Source organism: Fonsecaea erecta (assembly GCF_001651985.1).
Source record: "Fonsecaea erecta strain CBS 125763 chromosome Unknown Scaff8, whole genome shotgun sequence".
NCBI lineage: Eukaryota > Fungi > Ascomycota > Eurotiomycetes > Chaetothyriales > Herpotrichiellaceae > Fonsecaea > Fonsecaea erecta.
The window spans coordinates 521,129-537,990 of NW_017387251.1; the positions used below are offsets into that span (position 1 = coordinate 521,129).

At 55.3% G+C, this 16,862-nt stretch overlaps 7 protein-coding genes across 7 annotated transcripts; 3 read left to right on the top strand and 4 right to left on the bottom strand.

Annotated features, from left to right (window-relative positions):
* Positions 1 to 672: 672 nt before the first annotated feature.
* On the top strand, positions 673 to 4,016 carry AYL99_08861 (hypothetical protein; the record flags this gene model as incomplete). Its single annotated transcript, XM_018840369.1, has 2 exons — positions 673 to 3,823; positions 3,889 to 4,016. The coding sequence occupies 2 exons, from the start codon at positions 673 to 675 to the stop codon at positions 4,014 to 4,016; spliced, it is 3,279 nt and encodes a 1,092-aa protein (XP_018690116.1).
* An 804-nt stretch (positions 4,017 to 4,820) lies between these two features.
* Positions 4,821 to 6,856, bottom strand: AYL99_08862 (hypothetical protein; the record flags this gene model as incomplete). Its single annotated transcript, XM_018840370.1, has 4 exons — positions 4,821 to 5,703; positions 5,821 to 6,171; positions 6,217 to 6,610; positions 6,745 to 6,856. The coding sequence occupies 4 exons, from the start codon at positions 6,854 to 6,856 to the stop codon at positions 4,821 to 4,823; spliced, it is 1,740 nt and encodes a 579-aa protein (XP_018690117.1).
* Positions 6,857 to 9,757: 2,901 nt separating this feature from the next.
* On the bottom strand, positions 9,758 to 10,493 carry AYL99_08863 (hypothetical protein; the record flags this gene model as incomplete). Its single annotated transcript, XM_018840371.1, has 3 exons — positions 9,758 to 9,929; positions 10,012 to 10,164; positions 10,282 to 10,493. 3 exons carry the CDS (start codon positions 10,491 to 10,493, stop codon positions 9,758 to 9,760), a joined length of 537 nt encoding a protein of 178 aa, XP_018690118.1.
* Positions 10,494 to 10,950: 457 nt separating this feature from the next.
* Positions 10,951 to 11,448, top strand: AYL99_08864 (hypothetical protein; the record flags this gene model as incomplete). The annotated part of the gene is made up of 4 exons (XM_018840372.1): positions 10,951 to 11,036; positions 11,119 to 11,225; positions 11,289 to 11,321; positions 11,384 to 11,448. The coding sequence occupies 4 exons, from the start codon at positions 10,951 to 10,953 to the stop codon at positions 11,446 to 11,448; spliced, it is 291 nt and encodes a 96-aa protein (XP_018690119.1).
* A 228-nt stretch (positions 11,449 to 11,676) lies between these two features.
* Positions 11,677 to 12,614, bottom strand: AYL99_08865 (hypothetical protein; the record flags this gene model as incomplete). The annotated part of the gene is made up of 2 exons (XM_018840373.1): positions 11,677 to 12,477; positions 12,576 to 12,614. The coding sequence occupies 2 exons, from the start codon at positions 12,612 to 12,614 to the stop codon at positions 11,677 to 11,679; spliced, it is 840 nt and encodes a 279-aa protein (XP_018690120.1).
* A 701-nt stretch (positions 12,615 to 13,315) lies between these two features.
* On the bottom strand, positions 13,316 to 14,425 carry AYL99_08866 (hypothetical protein; the record flags this gene model as incomplete). Its single annotated transcript, XM_018840374.1, has 2 exons — positions 13,316 to 13,565; positions 13,617 to 14,425. 2 exons carry the CDS (start codon positions 14,423 to 14,425, stop codon positions 13,316 to 13,318), a joined length of 1,059 nt encoding a protein of 352 aa, XP_018690121.1.
* Positions 14,426 to 14,973: 548 nt separating this feature from the next.
* Positions 14,974 to 16,325, top strand: AYL99_08867 (hypothetical protein; the record flags this gene model as incomplete). Its single annotated transcript, XM_018840375.1, has 3 exons — positions 14,974 to 15,903; positions 15,954 to 16,248; positions 16,297 to 16,325. The coding sequence occupies 3 exons, from the start codon at positions 14,974 to 14,976 to the stop codon at positions 16,323 to 16,325; spliced, it is 1,254 nt and encodes a 417-aa protein (XP_018690122.1).
* Between the last annotated feature and the right edge of the window lie 537 nt (positions 16,326 to 16,862).

Below are 16,862 nucleotides of genomic sequence, written 5' to 3' on the forward strand. Positions count from 1 at the left end.
TTGTTGCACGTTCCTGGAGGTCTATTGCGGATTCAATAGCTGGCTGGCATTGCAACCAGCAGGACGGTTTGCTGAAAAGACCAAAATATTACGTTAGATTGCTACCCCTCTTCTGCCCCTGAAAGTTAAGCAAAAAGGCCTTAGGCGAGCCCGGGTGATCGCGTCCCCGATCCCCCTGCGCAGGCCCCCTCCGGAACTTTTAAAAGCTGTGCCGTTAGCAGTGGTCTGGGCCAAAGCAAGCCCCAAACTAACCCGCAAAGGAGGCCTAGGACTAGCCTCTCCAGCCTAACCAGCCCCATGTGTCCACCTACAACAAACAACCCGGCCTTTTGCTCACTCGACACCTGTTTATCTGCACCACTCGTTCCCTTTGCACCTCTCGTTGCGATCGCGACGTCCATTCCTGTCCATTCGTTCGCCCGGCCTGTTCGTCGACTCTTGTCGTCGGCTTGCCTGCGCCTGGAGCTTGGTATTCGGCATTTCCCTATGTTCTTCCTGCGCCACCACAGTGAACGGATGAGAGGGCGAACTGGACTCTAATTCCAGCTTGATTGTCAATTACAACATTTCTCGCACGATTCTTCACCGGTCGACACGCCACTCCAGGTTGTCGATGCAGCTCAAGGAGCAGGAACACTGTCTGTAGCGGGCTTGATCTGAGATCTGGCCACCATGATGGCAGGCAACCAATATGGCCAACAATGGCACCAAAATCCGACCCCCTCGTACCAGTATGACAGTGGAAATAATCAGAGGCAATGGCAAGAGAATGGGAGGGGCCAGGGTCCCTACAACCAGGACAATCAACGTTACAATGACCATCCAAAGGGTCGCAATGGCTATGGTACAGGCCCGGCGCCGGTGCCGGCGAGTTACGATCGAAACGCGCAGTGGGAAGGTCAAAATCAATACCCTCAGCAAGGTGGCCATGAAGCACAATATTATGAGAATGGCGAGGGCTACTCGCGGCCACCCCGGCAAGGCCAGTACGACCAAGGTCTCCCTGGTGGTCGGCAATATCAATATGACGAGCGCTACCGAAACCACGGACCAGGCAGACCTCCACAGCCCGATCATGCCTATTCCGATCCACAGAGGCCACCGAGGAACCAGTGGTCGGAGCCTTCCACACCTCAAAAGAGATCGAGGAACCGCAATCGCATCTTGACCGAACCGACGTCCCCTAAGAATCTGGCTTGGGACAACCCCTTTGGCGCATTCCCGCCGAAGAAGAGGCCAGGAGACAAGATGAGGCACGAGAGACACGCCAGTTTGGACCACGCCATGGCGAGTCTGGACATGAATGAATACCGTCCGAATGGCAGCTATGACACCCGACCTCAGACCTCCAACAGCCAGAGGAAAGAAGCCCCTCGTCCCAGTACTTCTCATGACCGTCCAGATCGTCACGCCGACTTTGGACAGCCGCCACTTCCAACGCAAGGCTATCCCATGCCGCCGAGTCGAACCTCGCCGGAGATGAGTTATCAGCAACCACCAGTGCCCCGACCTCAAGGTGGAATCAACAGCCCGAGGATGCGGCCGGCAGGACCCCCGCGAGGCCCTCCACCGCCGATGAACAGGAATGGCCCTCGTCCTGGCCTTCAGGGTGGAATGGAGGATCGCACAAACCATAATGCTCCGGGTAATCTTCCACCGCCAGATCGCCGGGGTAACAATTATATCTACGACGAGGGTTATGCCTCAGACTTCATTCCACAGTCAAGAGCGCATATCTCACCAATAGACCGTGCTCCCCAAGGATATGGGTCCCGACCAGCGCCTCAAGAGGAATATTATCCCGATTCCTACCAAGGGTTTGCTCCTAACGACCACGGGACAGTCCGTCAATTGAGAAATAGTGAAATCCCCGATTTCGATGCTATTCCCACCGATACGAATGATAAGACCGAGGACCACATGATTGCCAACCAACAGTCCGGTTTTCATCGCAACATTTATCAGAAACCGACTTACCAAGTACCGGGCGGGTTTCCAGGACAGATTGACACCAAACAGTCTATTCCTCCTCCTCCTCCTCCGAATCAGACCACTTCTCCGTTGGCCGAGTTCTCGTTTGACTTACCTACCTCCTCTAAAGCTGTGGCGACTGGTAGAAATGATGGGCCTGTACAAGGCTCATCCTACCGTGGGGTTTACAATGGACAGGAGACTTTTGGCGCGGGAGGACCTCCAAGGGGAGCATACGGGGGCATCCAGCCTCAGGATGCACCTGGCTCACAGTATCCCCCGCCTCGCGCGGCCAGTCGGAACGGGATGAAGGCGCCGCCCGTGGAAACCGACGCCTCGAGACCTCCGCTGCCCAACAATGGCCAACCCTATCGATCATTTAGTCAGGATCAGTATCCTATGCGACCACATACGAGCAATGCGCAGCGGCCGCCGCAGCAAAGCTACGAGATGATGAACCCATACGACCAGGACTACGCATCAAAGGGCCGAGCTCCGTCGGCACCCACTGTACCACCAGTCTCAGCGCCGTCCGATCAAATATATGGCTACCCAGGACCGGGTCAACAGCACCAACAGCCGTATGGAGGACAGGGTCCACCATTGCGCAAGGCATCCCTGGACAACTACAATGTCGGCCCTCCCAGGCCCAACACCTCCAACTCGGCACACCCTGTACCCGTCAGGCATTATCCAACTCCAAATGCAGAGTCCAACCCTGATGCATTGCCAGCACACCCTACCCCTGTCCGGGCCGGGCTGAAAGACAACAACGGGTATCCGTCGAGTCAAACGCCACCAGCTCCGCCGAAGCAACGGCGAGAAGTCTCCGGGTCGCCATCGCCTGTTACTCTTCAAGAGCTGAATGGACTCCGCGAGATATACAGCAGGAACCCAGGCGACCACGCTCTCGGCCTGAAGCTGGCGAAGAAGATGGTCGAGGCAGCCAGGGTGCTGTCAGACGAGAACGGGACTGCAGACGCGAAGACCACACAAAAGAATCGTGAAAAGTACATATTTGATGCGCACAAACTGATTAAGAAATTGGTGGGAGCCAACTACCCCGATGCGATGTTTTATCTGGCCGATTGTTACGGACAAGGAATGCTGGGACTTGCCGTGGACCCAAAAGAGGCCTTTTCTCTCTACCAGTCGGCCGCGAAGCTCAATCATCCTCAGAGTGCATATCGAGTAGCCGTGTGCTGTGAGTTGGGGACCGAGGAAGGTGGCGGCACGCGACGCGACCCCCTGAAGGCATTGCAATGGTACAAACGAGCGGCGACGTTGGGAGACACCCCCGCCATGTACAAGATGGGGATGATATTGTTGAAGGGATTGCTGGGCCAACAGAAGAATCCCCGTGAAGCCGTGTCATGGTTGAAGAGAGCGGCCGAACGAGCGGACAAGGACAACCCCCACGCGTTGCACGAACTGGGTCTCCTTTATGAGTCGGCGTCTTCCACGGACCATATCGTGCGCGACGAGAAATATGCACTTCAGCTGTTCCAGCAAGCTGCGGAACTGGGGTACAAATACTCACAGTTCCGACTTGGATCGGCGTACGAGTATGGACTGCTCGGATGTCCGATCGATGCTCGCCAGAGTATCGCCTGGTATACTCGAGCGGCGGCCCAAGGAGAGCACCAGTCGGAACTGGCGCTGAGTGGTTGGTACCTGACAGGATCGGAGCCACTGCTCATGCAGAGTGACACAGAGGCATTCCTGTGGGCACGAAAAGCGGCCAGTTCGGGGTTGGCGAAGGCAGAGTACGCGATGGGCTACTTCAACGAGGTTGGTATCGGCACACCCGTGGACATTGAAGAGGCGAAACGTTGGTATTACCGGGCAGCAGGTGAGGACATTCATTGTTTCCCGGATTTTGCCGTTCGTTCGACTGACTGATACTTTCTCTTGCAGCACAAAACTTTACCAAGGCACGAGAACGGCTCGAGGAGCTGAAGAGGGGGGGTCCCAAGCAGCAAAAGACACGGGTGTCACGATCGAATGTTAATAGGCAGAACGAGGGGGACTGTGTGGTTATGTGAGAGAAGGAAAAGGAAAACAGACAGAAGCGGTGGGCAACCAATCTATTTTCGCTGGTTCTCACGCCCACCAAGCACCCTTTTACGACTGGGCTCACGTTGCTGACGATGGGCAATGAATTTCATTTCATACCCTTCTTCTTCTCTTCCTTTGCCCTTGTCGTCCTTCAAACCGGCCCTTCAAGATGGGTTGGGAGCCAACCAACCCATAGGCATGCTCCTTTTTCCCCCGGGAAGGAGAAAAGGAATGGAGAAGAAGAGAAGCTGCAAGTGCCCCCAGGCGTACGTATGTATACCACGGTATTGCATTTTGTATGTCGAACGGGCGAACGGGGGGGGACTTAATAAATGTCGAGCAACAATGAACAGGGGGTGGTTGGGTGGGTAAGCAGATAGGTAGGTAGAGAGGGAGGTGGTCTTGCGGATGTCGTCGACCTTCACACGAATATGCAGCATGTATGTATGCATGCATGTATGTCTATTTGTCTAGGTCTATGTACGTCTTGAAGAGGGAGGAGGGAGGTAAGTGAGTGACTTAATCTGACTTGTGTGATATCTGAGTTGACGTGACTTGACTTCAACTGATCTGATCTGATATTACTATCCACACAAGCTGACGACTTCGACTCGTTCTACCTAGAGCCTATTGTTGTCTATTATCACCTATATATACCGAGTACTTCTCGGAAACACCCTTGTTCAGTAACTATTTCCTGGCTGGGCCCCCTTAATACCGACCGAGAGAGAGAGAGAGAGAGAGAGAGAGAGAGAGAGATCAATTCCGTCTTTACTTACTCACTCCCTTCCTCACACGAGGAGGAACCTCGCAAAGTACGCACCCAGGTCCGCGCCCCCGGCGTCGTCGAGCGTGGTCGCAAAGCCCACGATGCCGTCCGGCCGGACGACGACCACGGCGCCCCGCTCCACGCTGGCGCCGTAGCGGGCGTGCGCGCCGGCGTCGTGGTCGTAGTACGCGTCGCCGAAGCGGGCCACGCCCAGGGCTTCGTCGGCCTGGGGCTTGTTCCCGGCGATGACGGTTACGAGTCTGATTGTTTCGTGGTCAAGGTGTGTCTTCGTACTGTTGTTGACGTTGTCGCCGTCAAGGTATTCGCGCAGACGCCGCACCCCGTCTGCCGTCCGGAGCGGGTCGCCCGCGAACACCACGACGCTGAACACGCCCACGTTCTTCAGCACCGTGTGCAGCCTCGTGGGGATCTTCGCGCCGGGCCCGTGCACCAGGACGTCCGGCGCGCGCCAGCCGCACGGCACCGTGCCGGCCTTCGTGGGCACGTTCAGCGCGTTCTCGCCGTACCGGATGCCGAAGCCGATGTTGAACTGGACGTTGTCCTCGAGCATCTTGGCGAACAACGCGCCGGGGTCCGGCGGCGTGGAGGAGGCGGCTGCTGTCCGTAGCTCGGGGGGCACGGTGCCGGATATGAGGGCGGAGAAGGTCTTGTCCAGGTCGATCAGGTGCTGGGCGACGGGGCGGCGTTCGCGGGTGTACGTGGCCAGCACCGTCTCAGCGCGGTACCACCCCTTCAGCACGCCGGCCAGTTTCCACGTCAGGTTGACCGTGTCGTGCACGCCCGTGTTCATGCCCTGCGCCGTCCCCGACGAGTGGCTGTGGCAGGCGTCGCCGGCGAGGAGGATCCGGTCCTTGACGAAGGTCTCGGCGAGGGAGTGGCGGACGCTGTGTTTTTTGAGGGGGGGCGGTCAGGAGGATTTCCTTGCAGCCTTTCCAGTCGAAGCACAAGATCTCGAAACTGGGCCCAGAAGGGAGGGAGGGGGGAGGTCTTCGCTGCCTTACTTGTACACGGTATACCAATCCACACACGTGAATTCCAGAGAGAATGGCTTGAGGGCCAACTTCGCCTCCTCGACGGCCTGCTCCTGCGTCATGTTCTCGCCGTATCTCTCCATCATGGCGCGCGAAAGGGCGAAGCCCACCCGGGTCCGGCCGTGGTCGAGGGCGGCCCACAGCACGTTGCCGTGTGTGGGAGACTCCAGATTGGCAAACCCTTCGCGAGAGTCGGGCATGTCGGTCTCCACGACGCCGTCGATGCGCATCCAGCGCAGAGTCGTACTGTCTGTGGTCGACGAGATACCCGAGAAGTGGCGGACGGTCGAGCGGCCACCGTCGGCGCCGACGAGGTACTCTCTGGACAATTCAGTACGAGAGGGCTTCTGCTTGCGACTGACTCACCCTGCAAGAGTCCTTGTCTCTGCCGTATTGACATTCTTGACTTCAACCTTGACGGGACTATCGATCTGGGTGTCCAGACCAACCACCTCCCATCCACCGGCCACCAGTCCACCGAGTTTCTCATACTGGGCCTTGATAATGTCCTCGGTGTACTTCAAGCGGATGTTGAGCATGTAGTCCAAGAATGTATGGCCCTGCATGGCGTCAAAGACGTGCCGCATGCCGCGGGTATTGTCCCTTTTCCCGTTCTTGTCGTAGTTGACACCGCTCCTCGACACGAATCCCACCTGACTGAGATGTGTGAGGAGGTCGTACTGGTCGAGCATCTCCAGTGTTCGGGGGAACACGGTACATGCGCGGCCGTACATGGGCAGCTTGTCCTTTTCGAGTCGTTCTGTCTCCCTCCAACAGAAGTGGCCATTGTCATGGTTAGCAAAGAGCCGAACAAACTCACAGAGACAGAGAGAAATGGTTCTCCATGTCCAGCTCCGAGCAATCCCCAGACAGAGAGGGTGACTTTGCCCTTACCGATAACACAGGTGTCAATGCCCATGCGTTGCAGCCCATAGGCCGTCAACAAGCCCACAGGTCCTCCACCACAGATGACCACGTCGTAGTGATCCTTGAAATGAGCCACCATGGTGTCTGTCGTGATCCAGAGAATAAATAATCAAATCTTGAAGACAAGGGCGGTTGGTTATGCAGCTCGTGAGGGAGTTGTCCGGGTGTGTAAAGCAACAAACAACCTTGGGAGAAAGCCGCCGTCCTGATGTCCGCGATATACATATAGCCCTCACGAAGAAGGACTATTCTCTTCTTCAAATGGGTCTGTACGAGCAAGCAGCTCGGCCGAGCCAACTCACTCACTCACTCAGCAACGACCGGACATTGGAGGCTACCGCCCCCTTCTTTTTCGACGAGACTTGCCAAGTGATATAAGAGTCATCGTGGATGATGTGGAGGGAGGAGCACCGCTGTATTATTATGTCAACCTTATCCAAGGACTGCTGGCCGCAAGGGTGGGAGGCCCTGTGCTCTGTGCCACCCGCCGACACACCTGGTGGGGTCAACGAGGTGCGTATCATCTGTTTGTTACTGTACTTGCCCGTGGTAAGCGAGCTGCAACCCTGGAGGGATAGATTCGTTGTGCCCGCCATCCCTCCATCCACGGGCAATAAAACAAAGGAGCTATCTCGTCGGTGTCGGCGACACGGCGGGCGTCCGCAGAGCCGCTATGCCCTTATACTCGAACAGGAAATGGGCAGCGGCAGCTTCGCAGATGGGATGACTGAGCATGGAAAAACAGGCCGAGAAGAGGAAGAGGGTGCCTGTGTGATTTGCATCGGTGGTATTGATTGATCTAAGACCCCCCAACACTATGATTCCTTCTTTTCCGGCTTGCCCTTTTGCGCCTTGTTTTTGTTATCCCCAGCATCTTCATAATCGCCTCCCGCCGCTTCGTAACGCCGTGCCAGTTCGCCGGCTTTCCAGGCAGACCATGATCCTTTCCCTCCACCTGACGTGGAACCAACGAAGCGTCAGCCAGTCACCAAGGCAAAGGTAAAGGTGGCGAAGGAAGACGGATCAACGCTCTGAAAAGAGACATAACGGGGGACAGGGTGTTCCCCACCAACCTTTTTCCATATTCTTCACTTCCTCCTTGATCTTCTCGCGCAGTTCAGGGTCCGTGGGGTTTCCCTTGGAACTCGGCATTTTCCTCAACTTCGCGTAGAAAGTGAACCCAGATCTAGATCAGTCGGTCGGTGTCCCACGTTTGGATGTCACGGTGGTGGTGGCCACGCTGGTGCAAGAGGTAGAGGGTGTTGGTGTCTTTGCGACTGTCTTAAGTAGATAGTACCGCCGCTCTTGGATTTCAGAGTCGAGTGTCGGCTCTGCTGAAATCACTACCGAGGAGCGAAGAATGTGAACTTCCCCGAAGTCGACGAGGACTGACTACTTCTGGGCGAAGACGTTCTCGAACTCGCGTCCGAAGTTGACGTAGTCGAGATCGAGCTTGTTCTTTCTTTGGGATGTCTACCTCCACCCCGCAGCGACGGGTCTGACGAGGAGGAATCCGAGGCTTTTCTGAGGATCTGGCGCAAGGACTCCTGTGCTGACGAGGGGGTTTCGGAACTTTTGGTAGAGCGGAAGGTGGGAAAACGGATCATGGTGGGAGAGAGGGGGCTAGTGAGTGATGATGGCGTTTCTTTGTGTTGAATGCAGGGTCGATGTCGTTATGGATCTGGCCTTCCACAGGTTTTAAGATTGGGATGGGTCAGGATATCTGGCTCGCTGGTATGCAGGCGAGAGCGATAGGCGACATACAGGAACGATGACGAGGTGGAGATCACACCCGGCGAGCGGGAACAAAGGAATGCTGGGCGAAAGGCAATCGACGAGATATATACGTCACAGGAGAGATAAGTGTTGTGTCGACGGTGTGAGAAGTCGATCTGCCGCTTTGGTGTCTCGGGGTTGTGTGGCTGGTGTCGTGCCACGGACGCGAGAGACCTTGGGAATATGTATACCTGTGAGTGAGAAGAGACTAGAAGCAACAAACAAACTCTTGGGGCTGAGACCGAGGCTGAGTACTTGTAGCCGTGATGGTTTCATCTTCTTCTCATCGTCCCCGTCCTCGTCCTCGTCGTCGGATGGGGGAATCGCGATTGGAGGGGGCGAATCTGGAATAATTAATATGCTCCCACACACCCAATCGGGCCTAAGCATGATGATCGTGCCTCAGTGTGCAAAAGGGCCACCGAGCCACCCAACAGATTTGACAAGCCTGACAAAACTTGACGTTTCGGGCTGTGGAACCAGCATCCGGCCAAATCGCAGCCACGCGAGGCAAATGGGCTGGCCCTGTTCTGGCTGGTGCGGGATGATAGTCACTTGACAGGCAGAAAAAAAGCAGTAGAGAGAGACAGACCTTACGGACGACCCCATGATTTCTCTCCACGATCGATGGACCGATCTTTGGTCAATCATGCACGATGCAAGAAATGAGATGTCATGACCTCATCGGCGTGGCATCCAGATCAGACTGTCCTAGTCAACGACCGATTTACTGTGTGTACTGGTCTCAAGTGGCTGTACATCGTGGCGGTGGCGCCACAAAAGGACTCAGTACTCGGTACAGATCCCATAGTCTCACTATTTACTATACGACGGACTGTTCGTGACAACGAGCCTCGAATGGCTGCATCTGCCCATGTTATACACACCGGATGCTTTTGAATTGACACCATGTGCGAGAAGATGAGATGTCCAACCTGCTGCTCTCCTCAGCCAAAGCGACCAAACGAGAACCAGGATCTTGCGTCTGATGGAAGCGTCAGACTTGGTAGTACCTGTAGCAATGGTCGCATCGCCTTTTGAACCAAGTATCCAGAAGTATTCGAGCCAGAATGGATACAGATAGTAGCCAGGGCCCAGCACAGAGACTCTCAACACGGCCTCATGTTTCCTTTTGCATGTTCCTCTCTATCCGCCCCACCTTGAAACGACCCATGATCGTCCCTAATGGCTTCGTCTCGCTCAATTACAACTTGGCTTCCACCTTCTTCTCCACAACCTTGGCCGAGCTCTCAATGTCCTTCTCCATCGCCTTCAAGGCTGCCGTGGCGCTACCCTCTTGCGAGCTCCGATACATGAAGATACGGCTGCACTGGATGGTACCCACAAGGAAGAGACAGAAGTTGACGGCGGCAAGACTATTGAGTTGACACAAACATGTCAGTATCAGGCCGTATACAGATCATGGACTCGAACCACGCAAAGAACGTCGAGACTTACAGCATGTTCTTGGGCTTAATGACAAAGCACCATCTCGTCCAGATAGAACCTGTCGCCATGAGAGCCAAGTTTTGGGTCAAGGACAGTTTCTCGGCCGGACGCAGGAAGTCTGATGCGCCGGCAAGGACGACGCCCCATTTCATGATCGGGGCCCTAAAACAGTGACCCGTGTCAGCATCTTGAATCTCTTGACCAGATCCCAGACTACCCATATCTCCAGGTACGTAAATCCCGGCAAGCAATCTTCCCCCGAATGTGCTAGAGTCATACCAGAAATGCACTGTCTTGATGCCAACCTCACTGGTCCAGAGTCTCTGAAACAGAGACTGTTGTGGCGCACCTTCGACCGCCGGGTTGGCGGCTGTACCCTGCCATCGTCGAAATACGGAGTTTCTCAACTGAAAAGGCGCTCGGGAGGTGAACGAAGTTGTGGATTGTCGGGCGGTTTGCTGCGCGAAGCGCAGTCCGAAGCGGGCGGACATTATTGTGGTCGGGGACGCGTTCTGCGACGGGGCAGGCTTCGGCTGTGGCAGTGCTCGACGACGACGTTGACGCAAAGACCGGCGACGGAGATGGCAGTAAAGGAGTGGAGATTGTCGCCCTGTGAAGGAGTTGGATGTCGAAAGGATGGATGAAGAGAGGTGAGTCAATGGATGGGGAGGAGAAAGTCAGATAGATCTCCGGTAAATCGTTTTCACAATGTCCGGGTGCTCACAGCGCCGAAGTCGCCGTGGCTTTGTCTGACGTAACAAAACCAGCATTTACCCGGCACAACTCGAAATTAGTTACCGTCAGACCCAAGTATTTCCCATCTCCAATACCGCCAAGCTCCAATTCGTTCCTCCGACTTTCACTCACTAAACGAACGTCGACTTCATGCGCCAGCAGCTTTCTCTCGACCTCCGTTGATAACTCGGCTAGACCTGGGGTGTGCCCGCAATGGCGACCAAATATGCCTTCACCCAAGGCTTGAGGGAGTTGAGATTCCACCTGGGCAATTCGGGCCAGGGAAGCGATGCCTGCAGGTGTGTGCCATTCTCGACAGCAGCAGCAGCAGCAGCAGCGGAATCCAAGCTCTTTTACAGCAAACTGAACTGTGTCATCTAGATCCTTCCTCAAGCGAGCATACCCTACCATGAAGCATCACAACCCCCACATTCCCATTTTAATCCGCGAAGCTTCAGGCGTGGAGCCCAAGGTGTGGGCAAGATATGGTATGAACTGTTGGACCAAGACACCACCGGCACGGCAAAAAGGCTGATTGTTCGATAATGCAGGACTCGGAAAAGAAAAATCAGAGTCTTTATCAGGTGAGCTTTCCTTCTGCAGAGGCAGGCAGCTAGCTTGCAATCGGGTCTGACAAAAGTGGCAGGTCTTTCAGACAAGGAGATCGAGGACAAAGTCACGACCTTGGTCAAGAGTGAATTAAGCCCTTGAAAACGAGCTCGAGTTTCACTGGACCGGTCAACAGGGGAATGAATGTATAACACCCGCTCTTACTTGAAGATGGAAGGGGAAGCTACCCGTACACTGCTCGTCGGCGCTGAAACAGAAGAACAAAGTTTGGCAAAGAATACTGCTCGATTGTACATACACGACTGCATGCCAACAGCCCCAAAAGAAAAAGGATTCAAAACTTTTGATTGACTCGTCCATCCTCACACGTCAAGAAGCTCCCACCTCTCCAAACCTGTATTGCGCCCAGCCCATGCTCGCTTCCTGCAGCGTCCACAGTTGCTTCCCTTGATCCGTCCCCGCCGCACCCGCCGCGATGTGAATGGGCAGGAGATGCTCAAAGGTGGGATGGGCGAGTCTGGCGTCGCCCCTCTCCAATAACCCGATCATCGCCTCATCCCTCTGCTCCCCCGGCGTCGTTTCCACCGCCACCTTCAACGCCTCGTCAAAAGTCACCGCGTAGGGCATGGTCCTGTTCCCACCCCCGCCCAACATCATGAAATGCCGCAGATTGTGCACGCTCATGCCGGAGCAGATGATGAGGACGTTCTCCTCGCGGAGTTTCTGGACGGCCTGCCCGAGTTTGATGTGTGCCGCCGCGTCGGTGTGGTCGTCGAAGAGACTGACCTGCACGATGGGCACGTTCACCGGGTTTGTGTCGGGGTTGAACATGACCTTGAAGGGGACAAAGACGCCGTGGTCGAGCCCCCGCTCCTCCTTCTGGGTCTTGATCCCGTGCTCCGCGAGGACGTCGATGACGTGCTGGGCCAGCTTCGTCGAGCCCTTGTTGGGGAACTTCTCGGTGTAGTAGTTGCGCGGGAATCCGTAGAAGTCGTAGAGCAACGGCTCGTCCTCGGCGACGTTGACTTCGATCGTGTTGGGTCGCGCGGCCTGCCAGTGCGCCGAGAAGACCACGATCGCCGCCGGCTTCACCTGCTGCGTGATCTCGCGACCGATCCGTTGGAGCTGGGGGTAGACCGGGTGTTCGGTTTCGAACATGGTGTTCGGGCCCTGTGCACGAGACATCACATCGGTCAGCACAGCCCACAGCCTCTTGCGGAGAGGAACCCTCGCGGCACCCCCAGACGCAGGGACCGAGACGGACTTACACCATGAGAAACAAAGTAGACGGGCGTTCGTTTGGCCATGGCTCCCTTTCCACCTGTCGAGAAGGAGGACCTGGTCGAGACGGAGAGTGATCTGAAGGGGTTAAAGATGCGCATGTACGAGCCCAAGCTGAAATGCCAAACTCCCGTCGCGGCGAGGAGGACCAGGAGCGATAGAAATGTGATGGCTGTGCGAGTGCTATTTCGAAGCATTCACCTGTCTGTCTGTCTGTGTGTTTGTTTCCCTCCCTCCTTGGCTGCTTCTTCTGGCTTGATAATAATGATGATGATGTGCAGCAGAAGGTTCGAGATCCTGGTGGCTGTTGTTGCTTTATGATTTCCTGGACCTGCCACCCGTCTACCAAGTATATCTATTACACAAACGACGACGACAACGTGCTCGGAACGAGGATCGACCCGGGTGAGCAATGACTGGCTTGCCACGAATACATAAGCACAGTGAGTGGAGGCGATTTATAGACTTATTATTATTATTGTTTATGGGAAGCGGAACGCCTCCGTTTTTGCTTTGGTAATATTATATACGAAATACATACCAAACGTTTCGATTCGGGTCACTCGGTACGACGTGCAAAGCCATGTACTGTATACATACATACAGCCAGACCAGCACGGGTGATGCTAAGCCGATTCCTTCTCGGCCGATATAGGGGGCGCTATAATCTATTGCTTCTCAAGTGCCGAATGATTTCCCTCGTCCAGCCTCCTACAACATGTCCAGTTCAGTTACCACCTTGGATGACCTGTGCACCATCACTCCGGGCGCTCTCCTGCAACCAGCTCGGCCAGCCTCGGATGAATGGCACGAAGTTGAACCGTGCTGGGAGGATAAGCTGGTCACCTTCACATTTGAGCACCTGCAAGACAACTGCCTCTGCCACTGTCCCCGGTTCCAGCATAAATTGATTCGAAGCTGTTTCCTGGACTAAGCCCTGAGAAAGGGGCGTCCGTACCCACACGGGATGCACAATCCTATGCATCATCACGGTCAGTGATGGGACAATGCATCAACAGTCAACTTACGTGGTGCGGACTTTATCAGCACGGTATCTCGCCCGCAGCTCTTGCGCCAATCCCTCATGGAACGCCAGTGCTGCTGCTTTGGACGCCGCGTAGCTGGTCACGCCGGCCCATGTCGCAAAGCTCGACATGCTCGCAATGGTTACCACATGGCCATGATTGTTCTTGACCATGGCCGGCAGAAATTCCTTGACCATTTTGAAGTGGGCCAGAATATTGACGTCGAAGGTGCGTTGCAGCTGCTCCTCGGTTTCGTCAAGAATGGTTTTCCCATTTGCAACGCCCGCATTGTTGATGAGCACCGTTGGGTCACCAACGTCCTTACGGATTCTCGCAGCCACATCTCGAATATTTTGGGACGAGGTCACGTCAGTCTTGTAGAACGTGGCACTTTTGGGTAATGGTGATGTGGGAGGCTGCACATCGACAACCACAACGCTGATGTTGCGTTCGCCAAACTGTCGCACCATTTCCTGCCCAATACCGGAGGAGCCGCCACTGATCAGGACGATTTCACGTTCCCAGTCCCATGACGGGTCTTTCACAAAGTTGTTGAGCACTCGCCGGCTGAGGTAGCTGTTCAGTCTGTACAGGACAGCAAATGTGAGGAATCCCCCCAGAGCGCGGTCGATCAAGGTGGATTGAACGGCCTTCGTTGTCATGAACGAAAGAGCCCTCTGGATAGCCTCGGGGAATTTCAGGTGCAGCAGAAGCAGGGCAGCAGGGATGACTGGCTGCAGCAACACATGGTGGACGGGTCTGAAGAGGTATTCAAGAGTGATGCCTTCCCTGGGGGGATACAAGACCGACATAATGGCTGCCTGACGCATTCAAGAAGAAGAGGGAGCAATTCTCGTGGAGTCTCTTTGTGGAGGACATCTCGTCGAGCTGAGAGGGAGCTGAGTTTGAAGCCGGAGAGGCTCCGCCTGCATGTGGCAGAGTGTGCTCCGTCTCTCCGTCTCTCCGTCTCATCTGTTACAGGACAGGATACCGACTCGCCGAGTAGAGACGCTGCATTAAGGGGGCCGTCGTAAGCCTGACGAACTGAAATCGAAAGGGGGGATTGGGAACCTCGATGGCGATGGGGTGGAGAAATTTACTAGTGCAGTTTCCAAGGGGGTCAGGCCGCAGTCTGCAGTCCGCAGTCTGCAGTGTGCGCAGTCACGGTTTGTCAGAGGGTCAGACGCCGCCCGCAGCCCCCGTAACCCGTGACCAAAAACGGCGCTCAGTCAATCTCGCTGGTAAAGGTTCTCCTACTCTTTCACAGCAGACCACTTTCATCTGCGCCCCGTACCGATCACGCTGCCTCAATCGAAGTGTACCCAAATACCCCGTTTCGTCGCTGTCGTCCCTTCGAACCATGGGCCGCACCATTGACCAGGATGTGCATGCGGCATTCGTCGAGTTCAAGGCCAAAGGTACGTACGCAGTATTGTCACCCTCAGTATTGACTGTACTGTACATGGTGTACGCGTATCACGATACAACATACCTGTACTGTGACGATAGACGAGAGGAGCAGCTGACTGAGTCGCCGTCTCCACATACAGAGGACGATAAATGCATGTCCGTTCAGTGCATCTACTGCCAACAGATCCGTGCAAAGAACACTTCGCGCCAGAAGCAACATCTGCTCGAGTGCCCTGGCCTGCAAAACCATCCCAATGCTCACCGTCCACAGTCGTCTCCCGGCGACGCCATCGCCGCCAATGGCTTCGGCACTCCCACCATCTCCCACAGCTCGGCCACCCCCATGAACAATGGCCTCAATGCCAATAGCACTCCCATGCAAGGCATCTCGAACGGTACAACGTTCCCAGCGTCCGCCGACACTTCCACACCGAGCCAACGCCACACCCCGAAACCACAAAAGACCCCCAAGGGCACACCGGGTTCCAGCCTACCGGCGCCGCCTCTCGACGATGTTCATGCAGCCTTCGTCGAGTTCAGAGCCAAAGAGGAGGACAAATGCCTGTCGGTGCAGTGCATCTATTGCAACCAGATCCGAGCCAAGAACACATCGAGACAGCGCCAGCACCTGCTCGAGTGCACCACCTATCAGAATGTCATGAAGGAATCAATACCGGCAAACAACCTCCTCCATAGATTTGACGAAGGTGATATTGCCCGTTCCCTCCAGTTGCCGGCCCCGACCCTGGAACTTGACTTCCGCATGAACATCAAGGTCAATCCCAAGATCGGCGTTGGACCCGGTCTGTTCGGCCATCGCGACTGGGTCAGCATTGTTGGGGGTCAATGGGCCGGACGATGGGGCAAAGGGATCGTCATTGTAAGTCCCACCACACCAATATTCGAGTCGCCAACTGACCGTGTCTCTAGCCTGGTGGACTGGACAATCAGCTGGTGGTCAAGGACCTTTCAACACGCAGCGATGCCTCCTATCTGCTCCAGACCAACGACGACCCTCCCGCGTACATTACAGCAAAGTCGAGAGGCTGGCGCACCGGTACCAAGGATATCCTCGAACGGCTCAACGACTCTACGGTAGCAGACACCATCCCAGCCAGCCAATACAGGTTCCGGATGACGATTGAGCTCGAGACTGGCGACGAGAGATACTCATTCCTGAACACCTGTCTTTGGGTGGGGAGTGGAAGTCGGAGAGTGGGTGAAAGTAAGTGGTTAGCCTCCAGAAGTAAACATGATGCTAACACTGGTCTAGTTGTGTATGATGCATATCGGGTCGGCTAGAGTCCTGAGCCGGATGACCTCAGTCCATCAGACCCTTCGATGTTTCTTTACGAGGAACTGCTTTGGGCCTACGAGAAGAACATCGAACTCGCCATAGCCGAGTGTGGAGCCCGGAAGTATCTCTGAATTCATACCATCATTATTCTGCAGGGAGTTAAATGGCTGTTACTCCAATCATGTCCTCGATTCGATGTATTTCTAGGCCACTCAGCGGCATTGTGGGAACAGAGGCACACACAGCAACAACAGCGGCGGCGGCGTCGGCACCTTACATCGCATGCAGCCCGCGTCATTCCAGCTACACGTCGAGCTCTTTCCGACGCTGCTGTTTAATGAGTGGACAAACGGTTTTATTAGCGAGCACGCGCACGACGACGTTTTCTTACGGCTCTACCCAGATCGGAAGTTATTATTGCCATGGGCAGAGCAGAGCAGAGCGGCCCCGACCGAGCACACACTCGGCTGGCTGCTGGATGGCACCGTACATAGTTTTATACGACAGCACAGGAGGCACGGGCCGTGGAATGGAACGGAATG